We start from the raw sequence: 13217 nt of genomic DNA on the forward strand, positions 1-13217 counted from the left end.
AATTCGTAAACAAATAAAACGATCAAAATATATTTAAATACATTAATATAAATAAAATACTAAATATTTAAACGACAAAGAAAGTATACCGAATTGTTTAAATTATAAATAAAGTGCTGGATTATTTATATCGTATACTCACTCTTTGAATGACATATCTATTTGTCGTCTGCAACTGTTTATAATATATATATATTTTTTTACATTTATATTTAATTTAGAAATTATTTTAAATTCCGATAATTAATTATTAATATTTTATTTAAGAAAGAAAATTATTTCGTTTAAATTAATTTATGAATGCAAAATTATTAAATACGAAACGATTAATTTGAATCGAAAAACCTATCGACGGACAAAATGGCGGCGGTTAGCGTAAGTTTCAAACGTGGTTTCGGGTTTAATGTCCTGATTTTGTAATTATGACGTTTAAATTTACAGATACAGTTACAGAAAATATTAGAATATCCGTTGCCGCAAAGATGTTCCGAATTAACAAGATTAATCGGCGAGACGAGTTTAAAAGTATAACTTTTTATTTTTCTTAAATAAATTAAAATATTTTTTTAAATGTATAAGATTGATATTAATTTTCCAGAATTTATAAAAATGTTAAAGTTTTATTTTATATTACATAATTATAATTTTAGGAAGCAGCGCCTATTGTTGTAACGTTGTGACTTATCTGTAGTAACTAGTGATGTAACGAATATTCGGTTACTATTCGGTATTCGGCCTATTTTTCACTATTCGGCCGAATACCGAATATTTAATCACTATTCGGCCGAATACCTAAAAACAGGGGTAATAAATAACAAAAACACAGTAAATTAATCGTTTTGGTATTTAGATTTAATGTTATCGAGGTAGTGTTGTTTGTTTATATTTATTTATAACTTGTAACATGCACAAAATAAAAAAGAAAATAATATTAGTCACATGTATTCACAATTTATAATTACAAAGATCAGCACACGTACANAGGTGCTAGGATGGTATAAATTCAGAAGGAATACAAGTCTGGAAGTATCTTTAAGAGAACAGAATGTACACACAAATTTGTCACATATCTTAGTCTCAACATATGAAAAATTATTTATTTTTTGTCTTTTTCCCCATTATTTGTCCTCTAATGAATCAACTCATTCCTTTGATCAATGTCTTCCTTCGGAACACTGGAATGTGTTTTGAATCAGTTGTCATTTCCTGTTTATGGAAAACGAGTCTCTATAGATTTAACTTTTACGTTATTAAATAAAATTTTCTTCATATTTATTTTTAGATATGGTGGTATTATGACATTCCAAGTGTAACAAACATGAGCACACGAGGAAATTTTCCATGATATTAACAATAAAAAAAAATAATAAAATGAATCAACTTGCTACCCTTTTTTCATATCACTTGTTTTTTTTGTCCGTGTGCAGTAATGTCTGAAGCATATTTGCATGTGAGGACATAGTATGTAAAATATTTGAAAATAAATGTGAAGAAATAAAAGTTTTATTTATCGATGTAAACGAGTTAATCTACATAGGCTTGTTTTCACTAAACAGGAAATGACATCAAAATTTTTAATCTCTTGTGTTATAAGGTTTAAGTGTGAGGAATAATAATAATAATGTGGTAAAATAATGAAGTTACACATAAAATTAACTAAACTAAACTAAACCAAAACTACATAGTTTCAAAACTTTTTATGTACAACAGTGTTGAAAACAAAAGCGATATAAAACCTATGGTTTATACAATGTAGTTGTAAATGAGATGGTTGGGACCTTATCATTTTATTTTTCTAATATATGGATATGGATCAGAAAAATAAAGAGATACTGTTAATTCTGTAAACAACCCGATTCATTTGTATTGCCAAACAATCCACCAGATTATCCATTTGGCTATTGAGCTTGATTGATAATCCAGTGGTTGAAATCTAGGACCAAATGATGCGATTGGACTTTAACAGAGCTGTAGAGCATACAATAGGAACAAAAAGGTCAAAGGAACCATGCCCATATGGGTGACCCTTTGCGAGATATAGGCCCCCCCAAAACGACATTACCTTATATAATTTCACCCATTCATTTACAAATGTGATAACATTATAGGTTATTACTTTGTAATTTAAGCTATTTCGAAAAAACCATTTGTTTCTATGTACTCAATCAGGGGTTGCTCTAAAAAATTTAAAAATATTGCCATCATTTCACATCTACAAATTCTTTATAGACGTCAGTTTTACTGACTAATTAATGCAGGTGCTAGTAGTCTTATTAGTTTGGCATCTCAAAAGTAAAAGTAACATGTTAAACTTTCATTTACATGGAGAGGCCAGTTCGGGTCTCCAATTTGAACAAAGAGGTGAGAACAGAGCCTTAAAAACAAACAGCTCCTTGACCAAATAATAGGACTCACTTTTCGAGCATTTCCAAAAAACAGGGCCTCTGAAAATTTAGTGTTTAGCCTATAAGTTCTTTGGAAGTTTCATATCCAAGAGTGTTGATAGCTGAGTGAATAATTTGCTGAGCACTAGAGTTAGCCAATGTAAAACAGGTTCTTCGGAATTTTAGTTTAGTTTTTTTTACGTGTAATATTATTATTTTATTATTTTACTGCATTATTATTATATTATTATTCCTCACATTTAAATGTGAGGAATAATAATATAATAATCTCTTGTTTTATAAGCTTTAAAGCTTATAAAACAAGAGATTAAAAAGTCACAAACAAAAACAAAAAACAAATTAACAAGTCACAAACAAAATGGCAACCGATTTGAGTGTCAATATTAGTGGTTTGTTGTTATCTTCCTTATTCTACGAGCATGTAAATGGTCAAGGAGATCAGGAAGGTTTTTTTCTAGGAGAAGTAATAAGTCATATTACTGATACAGTCAGTGATTCGCAAATATGTAGTGAAAAAGAAGTAACCAGTTTAAATATTTACACAATTGTGCCTTGTGAAAAACCATTTTCTTTTTATGACAGCAGTGGTGCAATTAAGCAACAAGCATTCGATTATTCAGTATTTTACAAGGAAGGCATAAGGAGGTGCTAGGATGGTATAAATTCAGAAGGAATACAAGTCTGGAAGTATCTTTAAGAGAACAGAATGTACACACAAATTTGTCACATATCTTAGTCTCAACATATGAAAAATTATTTATTTTTTGTCTTTTTCCCCATTATTTGTCCTCTAATGAATCAACTCATTCCTTTGATCAATGTCTTCCTTCGGAACACTGGAATGTGTTTTGAATCAGTTGTCATTTCCTGTTTATGGAAAACGAGTCTCTATAGATTTAACTTTTACGTTATTAAATAAAATTTTCTTCATATTTATTTTTAGATATGGTGGTATTATGACATTCCAAGTGTAACAAACATGAGCACACGAGGAAATTTTCCATGATATTAACAATAAAAAAAAATAATAAAATGAATCAACTTGCTACCCTTTTTTCATATCACTTGTTTTTTTTGTCCGTGTGCAGTAATGTCTGAAGCATATTTGCATGTGAGGACATAGTATGTAAAATATTTGAAAATAAATGTGAAGAAATAAAAGTTTTATTTATCGATGTAAACGAGTTAATCTACATAGGCTTGTTTTCACTAAACAGGAAATGACATCAAAATTTTTAATCTCTTGTGTTATAAGGTTTAAGTGTGAGGAATAATAATAATAATGTGGTAAAATAATGAAGTTACACATAAAATTAACTAAACTAAACTAAACCAAAACTACATAGTTTCAAAACTACCATCATCTAGCTCCAGTGCTTAGCATCTTATTCACTTTGCTATTTCCATTTTGGGACTTGAAACTGTCAGAAACTTAAGCTAAACACTAAATTTTCAGAGGCCCAATATTTGGAAACGCTTGAAAAGTGGATCCTATTATTTGGATGAATGAGCTGTTTGTGTTTAGGGCTACATACTTAACAAGTTTTATTCGAAACAGAGACCTGAATGTCTGGCCTTCCTCTTGTTAGCAATAGAAATCATTTTTTAATAATGTTTTAATGAATAATTCCAAATAACACATCTGATCACAATGTTTAAACAGTATTTCACAGATTCTATCATGTCAGAATATTTGTTTTAGTCTACCAAAAAAAGATCAAAGTGAAAAAGTCATCCCAAAAAAATTCCCCAAAATTTCTGTCGATAAAATTTTCAGTCTGTAAATGTTGGATGACATCGCACAAAACTGTCTTTGGTTCTTAACGTCACTTTCTAGTTTTCTTCCCAAACTTGCCACATGACATCATGAAGTTGCTATGTGGTTCACAGGACTCCCATTGTACTGAAGCTTGATATTTTGCTATTTTTCCTTAAGTTCATTTGTGGTTCAATTTCACGCTGAATATTGAAACAAGCAGGCTAGGATTTTATTGCCACTTGCTATTGCCAATATTATATTTTTATCACAACTTTAATAAAAATATCATCAAGTGGCAGTTTTGGCACTATGCAGCACAACCCTTGTTTAATGAAAACAATGAAAACGTAACCAAATTACATTCAAAGTAAGACTTGAAAAGCAAACTGTAAGTTTATTCTAAAATCAAAAGAAGCTTAAGTACTGTACTTCAAAAAGAATTACCATGAATTTTGTCTAGAGCAGTGATTCCCAAACTTTTTTGAGCCACCATCCCCTTGGTTCCATAAAGTTATACCCAACGCCCTTAAACCACTTTCTTTTGTGTGAGAAAGACTGGGAAATATCTTAGGAAAACTTTTCTATGAACCTCACACTTTGTGTCCTTATCATACATTGTTCACTATATCTGGAAGCCATTAAATGCAATGTTTCTTCTTACTTGTTTTAACAGAGGAAAGGAAAGGTGGTCATTCACACCTGACCTTTGCCTATGGTCACTGTCAGTACCCTGCTGCCCACTTGTTTCTTTTTGCCCCTTGGATTTACTCACTTCCCACATATGATGGTAACACCCACTTTGGGAACCACTAGTTTAGAGGATCAATGGCTAATTCTTTGAAGAAGTTACTGTCTTGAGTTTGAGATTATAAGAATCATGTCATCTGATGGAAAAAAATCTCTATTAAAAGCTAAAGCTAAAGTATGCATTTCATCATGAATATACACATGTATTCATGTACACATGAATATACACATGAATATACATGAATATACACATGAATATACACATGAATATTGAATACACATGAATATACACATGTATTGAAACAATAGATTTTTAGCAGGAAGGAAAATTCACTGTGTACAACATTATTAATAGATTTTTATTGCTAGCGCTTTCAACGAATCTATTTTCATCATCATCATCAGGCAAATAAAAATTTTAAAATTGAACACAAATGTTGTAACGAGAAGGGCATGCATATTATTTAATGTGGATCTGCATCCATGCATACACCACACCACATCATACGTATAACATCACATGCATAACATTGAATATATTCGAAATTTGTAGCTTGCTCATAATGGTTTAATTCAAAAATTTTTAGTTTAAATAATATGCATTCCATTCTTGTTAGAACATTTGTGTTCGATTTTAAAATTTTTATTTGCCTGATGACGACAAAAATAGATTTGTTGAATGCACTAGCAATAAAAAACTATTAATATTTGGCATGAGGATCCAGCTGTATTATATCAATAGATTTTTGCAAAAAATGTAAAAAATAATTAAATGCTAAGCAGATTTTTTCCATAAAAATAAAAAATAATAATAAATTCTCTTTTTATTGGAAATGTGTATAATGTTTGAATGACCTTGAATGGTCATCCAATAAATTAGTTATAATTGGTGAAACTAAAACTGCCACATGGAAATTTTCTTATAAACATGTAATATGATGGAAGATTTCAAATTAAACAATATTTTTGCAGGTCATTGGACCATATAATGACTTTGAATTTCATTGTACAGTACATGTATTCTGAAGTATCCAAACTAAAATATATTGCAAAATCTCATTCTCTTGGCTGGGGACTAGACTTGACTTTAAATTACACAATACAGTAGAATGTTGTTTATCCGAAAGCTGATCAACCGAAACATCAGTTAACCGAAAGTGTTCCAGTTGGCAAATTTAAATTTCCACTAGTGCTGTGGCACTGCAACCTTTGACTATATCTTGGGCTACTCCAATATTTTTTTGTTTTAGTGTGCGTGTTTTAGCTGGCAGCACTGGCACTTTTGTGTGGTGTTTTTCTGAGTACTGTGTGTTGTGCTGAATCAAATGTTTTTGATACTAGATTAACTTCTAAAGTATAATTTTTTTTGTTTTTTATATTTTTCAATATATTTACTTTGTTTGTACAAAATAAAGAAATAATTTTTAATGATAGAATAGCCACGATTTTTAATATTAATATAAAAATTTATGTTAGGCTTAACTTCAACGAAAATTCAACATGAAGCGACACGCAACGGAGAAAAATTTCAACATGGTTAATATATTTTTTCGTACATAATTGGTTATCTGAAAAATAATTTATCCGAACAACCCCAGTTCCCAATTGATTCGGATAAACGACGCTCTACTGTACTTCAAATTATCCGATTTTGAAATAACAAAGTTTTACTGTATATTACAAGGAATAAAATCAATAAAAATTAACATAGGTAATAATAAAACAAATGATAAATATAAAATAAATTGTTAGTGTATGGAAAGTTAATAGTTATATAGTTGTCCCAATAATCTAAAAAACAAATATTTACATAACTGTGAAATTATAACAGGTTTATGCAAAGAACAATATTATGGTCCAATGTTCATTGGAAATTATGAAGTTGATATTAGAAGCTATAAACATTCATATATTCTTTTCTATAAACTTCTCAAAAATTGGACCATAATATAATAAACAATAATGATCTTTAAACAGTTCTGCCATGTGTGATAGTTTTGTTCTTGTCTTTAATCATCCTTAAATTGAGGACTTGGTGGAAAAATGGCATATCCCACATTAAAAGAGTATTTTGAGAAAGGAAAGGAAAAGGAGGAGAAAAAGTTTTAGTTTCAATTCACTAGCATTTTAATATGCAGTGTTTTATCAATGTGGGTGTATAACTCTTGGGACATGCAATTGAACCTTAAAAGTTTCTTAGAAGATGGATTGATGATGGATTGAAATTTGTTAATAACTTGTTTATTGTAATTTTGCAGGATATGTTATTTCCAGTAAGACCCTCAATTAATAGACCAGAATGTTGAGGAGAGATAAACTTAAAAAATGCAAATATAAGTGAGGTAAAAATGTTTAGGTGGATTGTGGAATAATGTTGAAAGATAAAATCAAGAATAGTTTGATCAAAGAAAGTATAACTATAATAATATATAGTAGATGATAAGCTAGTCTAATCTATTTTCTTTCAGTTTCAGTTGAGTTAATAAAGAGAACAAGAAAGTTAGTAAAGAGAATCAACACTTAAATGTAGGAAAGATAGATGTTAAGTCTAAAATGTTTTGAGAACTATTTGTTAAGAAAGTTAGAAATAGATGAGGAGCTTATTAACAGTAGGGTAAACTGTAAGTTTGTAAAGTACTATATTTAGTTTGTTGCTCTACAACGAATTTTTCTTAAAGAGCTGGGACCTAACGGGTACTTTACGCGGGTTCGCGTTTATTAGTTGCCAGGCCTGGACTTTTAGCGTGCACCGAAATAAATTAAGGACAAAGTTAGTCACCAAAAAAAATCTCAATAATAAATGTTTAATCAAGTCTAACAAATACTATGTACAAGATTTATAAACAAACAACAAATTTATTAATCAAAAATCAAATCACAAATCAACCCGACAAACTTAAGTCTTATTCTAACTTAGAACTATTCCCCTTGGAATTCCGACAAAACAAAATCCAATTCTTAACTTAGATACAAATTCTCTTATAACTATCAATCCTAACCGTCACCTCAATTAATACTCGGAACCTTTTCTTCTACTCAAGACTTTCCTATTTTCAAATCATCAAAATCGAACCTTCAATCTCCTACTAGGATTTCCTATTCGACACCTTGTTCACTGCTACCAGCAGACCAACACTTTCGGTTCAGGAGCTCACCTCGTCTGTCTTCACTTGAGCTACTGTACTTATAGTCTGAGGTGACGTCACAGTTCTAATTGAGACACTCCCCTCATTTATATATCTACACATAACATTCTTGTTTTCTCTTCGTTATCTGGTAACTTATTTCTCGACAATACTTTGTTAACCTTTTACAACATTTCTTTAACAATTATCGGGATGTTTAATTAAAGGTTACACAAGTTCCTAGAAAGTCTATTGGGGTGTCCCCCCTTCAGTGCGGACTTACAATTCTGCCGCTCGGGCGTGCACATGAGTGCGAATGCTAGCTATGGCACTGTCGTTTCATCGTCGGTGAGTTGGTTAATCTCTTATCTTCTCGTTTTGAACGTTCTGGGGTGATGGGTGAGGAAACCTTCGTCCTAACTAAACATAAGCCCCAAACAAAAATATAATAAAAGCAAAATAAAAGTAAAGTAAAAATAAAGCTCGGACTTGGTTCCTTACAAGTTTAGAATAACAAAACTAATAGAGATATATGCATATAATTGATATTGTTTTATTCTTAATAGATTATTTCAATTTATTAATATTATACATTTAAAGCTATTTCTTTATTTTTTAGGATCTTCAAACTTTATATCCCTTGATTATTGAAAATTTATTTGGATTTAGTACTTCAGGAACAAATATTCATAATGGTTGGGGATTAAGTAGAATAACATCATTGAACAGACAAAAAGATTTTGAATCATTAAGGCACTTCTTAGGACCAGATGGACCACTTTTAAATTTAGCATACAGACTACCAATATTTGGAGATGGACAATTAAAATATGAATTTCCATTTTCATGTTTACCAGTAAGTAGAATTTTTACGATATTTTTTTATATTAATGTACTATAATCATATGAAAAATATACTGTATACAGATACATTATTTGTGTTATGTAAGATCTGTTTCAAATAAGCACTAATGCAAGCATATTTGTGACAAAGATTTCTATAATTTTACAAATTTATTAACTGCATCATTGTCAATTAATATAATGTTTGAAATATTTTAGTGGTGATTTATTCTGCAACACTACAAAGTGTTTCATACTGTTGATGTAACATTTATAATATAAAAAATATTTTAGATTTGAAATACACTTAGTTGTTAAAATACTGGATATATTTTAAATAAAAGTTTAATATGTATTAAAATTAATTTTAAGATTTTTTTTATGTAGGCTTCAACTCGTCATATGCTAGAGGAAGGTGCTATTCCAATGTTTTACTCAAATAAATTTCATTATCAAAATCCTGGGAGATTGCCTACATCTGTGTTATTAAGTATCCTTTAAAAGCTATTTGAATTAAAATAAGTTTATTAGTCTTTATCAATTAACTGAGTAGATGAAATTGTCAATATATAAATAACAAATATAAACACTAGATATATCTGAAGTAAGAAATTTAAAATTTCAATGAAAGACATGGTAATCTAAGAGCACTCTGCATTTTACAAAGAATATTGGTGTGAATCTTATCCAAGATCAATATACATTTATTTTCTATTAAGTGGTGGTTTCTTTTTTTGAATGGACAAGAAATTTATATAATAGGATTTATACTTTGTGATTTGTTTATGTTTCTTGAATTTAACTTTTTTTCTGTGATTTATTAAATTTTATCTTATAATAAACAAAACAGTGTTTTTACACATGATTTTGAGCAAATACTAAGTTGTTAAATATTCATTCTGTGATAAAGATTTATTTTTACTACATATGTAATATAATCAAAAATTCTTGATTAATTTATGAGAAAGTTCTGGAACCAGTTTCAGATTTTTGACATTTTTTGAGCATAACTGATGCCTTCTGTAATAATCTTATAATAATAAGATGAGTATAAAATGATTCTAATGTAATAGCAAAATTAAGTAATTTATTTTGTACCAAATAAACAACTGTATTTTATCAGGTACAATAAGGCTAATAAATTAATAAGATATTTGGCTAAAGGTAAGCAGTTAAGCTCCATCTTATGTTAAATTTAATGATTAGAAATAATAGACAAATTTAATTTAGAATATTCTGAAATAAAAGATCAGCCAAAAATGGGACTTAAACTTACAACTCCTGCTTACTGTACAGATGCATTGCCAGTTATGCTATACAGACCTTCTTCTGATATTTGCTTCCAGATCAGTTAATTAATTTAGAAATAACCATACTGACTGGAGATGACTTGTGTCCAAGGTCTTCCATGGCTCTCAGTTGACTTTAAGCTTTTACTCCAGCATGATATATATTGGGTGGGCATGCATGAGATCAATGAGAGCCACATGCCAGTTTTCATATATTGTAAAGAGCCACACCATATTATTTAAGTACACAAAAATAAATACATATAATCAAATTTTATTTAAATTAATACGATGACATATTCTACGTAAGTTTTAAGTTCTGTAAAAAGTATGTATATATGTATACATACTTTTATATATATATATATATAAGAACTTTCAATTAAGAGAAAGATAAAATACAAAATAATTATTTCAAAAATTTAACAATAAAAACAAAATATAATAATAAATATTCACTAAAAAAGTATAACATTTAACAAAGACCTTTGTCAAATCTTTTTGGCATATAATTTTTAAAGCTGTTTGCAGCAATTCTGTGAGATGCTGATTGGTCAACTGTGAACGATATTTCGACTTCATGAATCTCATTGTGGAGCACAACAATTCACAGCAACATGTACCAAACATTGAAATTAGACAGCAAGCAGCTTTTTTAAGTGCAGATATTTTAATTCTGGCACAAGTTTCCAAAATTCAATTAGAGAACTAAATTTGTGAAGCATTTACAATGCCTGATCTTCTTTTATCTCTAGTAACTCCAATTCTCCAGCCACTTTTTCAACAAGTATTATTTCAGAAATTGAATAATTGGCAAATAATTGGTTCATGAAATATGCAAATGTTAAAACTTTTCAAATCTTCAAAGCTACATTTGAAATTGCTTTAATCCTTCCAATTTTTCTAATTTTTCTTCTTTAATATTAATATATTGGCTTTTACTTGTGGAAAATGACTAAATAGTCTGGACTTAGATTGTGCATAAAAAGCCAAAGTTTAGCTTCAAAACTAAATACAGTTTGTGACAAATCTCTAATCATTTTTTTCCTTTCCTTGTAAAGCCAAATTAAGTGTTTGCAAATGTTCCATGTCATCTGTAAGGAACATTAAGTCAGAAAGCTAAATTTCTTTTTCTAATTCTGGGTAATATTTTCCTTTTTCTTTTAAAAATGTTATGATAGTATTTAGGACTTCCACAAAATGGCTCAAAACATTGTAAGTTGATAGCCATTTTACAGTCAACCATAAGGAGAGATCACTGAGCAATTGACCTGTTTTGTCTTCTTAAATTCTTCCTGAAGTTCTTAAATTGACAATGTGTTTTTGCATTTGTTCTAATTAAATTCAATCTGCAAAACAATCTTCCACACATTTTCATATTTTAAGTACTTTGCTATGAGATGCTTGTGGTGAATTATGCAGTGAAGAGGTACAAAACATGGAATTTTAGAATTGTTGTTTAAAAGACCAATACAGTGGCATACCGTAGTGGGGGCGGCAGTTTTTAGGGGCGGCAAAATTTCACAATAAATAATAATAATATCTTGTAAAAATTTGAAACATCCTAATCTATACTTGTAGCGCGCCTACGATAGTGCTATCGTCCGGACAGTCCGGGAATCGGTAATTTTTTCATCCAAGGAAATCCTGCAAAACCTTCTGACCTTTTTTTTTCTTGTACGATTCATTCGCATTCATGTACACCACTAATATCCAATAGAACTATTTTAAACAGGTCGCTGCACTACCACCNTTAACTCGTTCGACTTTACGAACATACCCAATGTTAACTTTACATTCCAAAGATAAAGTTTTTCTTTTCTTGTTTGATGCAGAAGAATTAGTTCTACTTCGTTTGGATGACATAGTAGAATCTCTCAAGTCTCCGTAGATATAACAAACACAGAAATAAATAACACAAAATAAATTGTAGCTATGTGTGGATTCCGCGTGACACATCCGAACATGTAAGCTGAACAATAGTGTGGGGGGAGTGAGTAATCAAGGGTTGCGTGGCACTCAAACAAAAGAGGAATCGACGAGATTTGAAAATCGCGTAAATCGGGGTATTACTGTATTAAATTCATTATTACATTTATCATAATAAATGAAATTAATATAATATAAGTTAATAAACGCCAACTATATATCATCATATTGATTACTTTCTGCTTGTTAAGAAAGCCAACTTTGTTGAAAACTATAAAATTAAAAGAAAACATTTTTGACTTCAAGTCAGCATCAACCAAAAAAACTGTTACAAAATTCCAGAACTGAATGGAACTGAGAATTTAAATCTAAAAAGAACAAGTTTTTTAAACTTTTACAAAGATCATCAATCAAGGTGTGGGGCAAGTGTACATTCATTGCCTATTTAGACATCTGAAGGTGAGAAACACAGATGATATGGTGGTTCTTAATTAATGATTGCTGGAAATTGCTATTGGCCAGAGTAGACCTCATTCTGTTAGTTAATAGGGAAAAAAATTTATTATAAAAAGTTTTTAAAATTTACATTTTACAAGGGGACCTTACGGTCTCGGAAATTCAGTTCGGGATGGGACTTGGCAGGTTCGTAGTATACCTCAAGGGTGTCCACCCAGAAGAATTGTAAAGCACACTAGCCAGAAGATTCCGAGAAAAAAGGCTCTAAAATTTTAAGCGCAGCTTATATACCGATCGATTCTACCTTATGGTAGTACAGCGAAGTGGCTCAGTCCGTAGCGTACTCGCCTGCAACGCGGTGCGACCTAGGTTCGATCCTACCTTCTGCAAACTTTTTTTTTTTTTTATTGGTTTAAAAATTATAACAATTTTTAAATAAAGTTAATGACGTAAAAATATTATCAATTAAATCATAAATACTTTTATTTTATTTATGAAATGACTGTTACAGCGGATTAAAATGTGAATTAAAGATAACATTTTATTTTTCAAAAGTTGAATAATTTCAAATGCATTTTTAATGGAGGTAAATTAAAACTTTAATTACCACAATTTATAGTACATTCTCGTAACAAACAATAACTGTGTACCAAATTTCAACTTT

General features: G+C 29.8%; 1 protein-coding gene across 1 annotated transcript in view; it reads left to right on the forward strand.

The window, feature by feature from the left end:
- The first annotated feature begins 236 nt into the window (after positions 1–236).
- LOC111630840 (sphingomyelin phosphodiesterase 4-like) overlaps positions 237–13217 on the forward strand; it is a 66877-nt gene continuing 53896 nt past the window's right edge. Inside the window, exons 1-4 of the mRNA XM_023375004.1 lie at positions 237–375; positions 442–525; positions 8656–8892; positions 9267–9374. Of these exons, the coding sequence (XP_023230772.1) occupies positions 361–375; positions 442–525; positions 8656–8892; positions 9267–9374 (444 nt within the window). The 5' untranslated portion in view covers positions 237–360. The remainder of the gene's footprint in view (positions 376–441; positions 526–8655; positions 8893–9266; positions 9375–13217) is intronic.

This window comes from Centruroides sculpturatus, unplaced genomic scaffold, assembly GCF_000671375.1.
Source record: "Centruroides sculpturatus isolate CEXI.00-Female unplaced genomic scaffold, Cexi_2.0 scaffold6, whole genome shotgun sequence".
NCBI lineage: Eukaryota > Metazoa > Arthropoda > Arachnida > Scorpiones > Buthidae > Centruroides > Centruroides sculpturatus.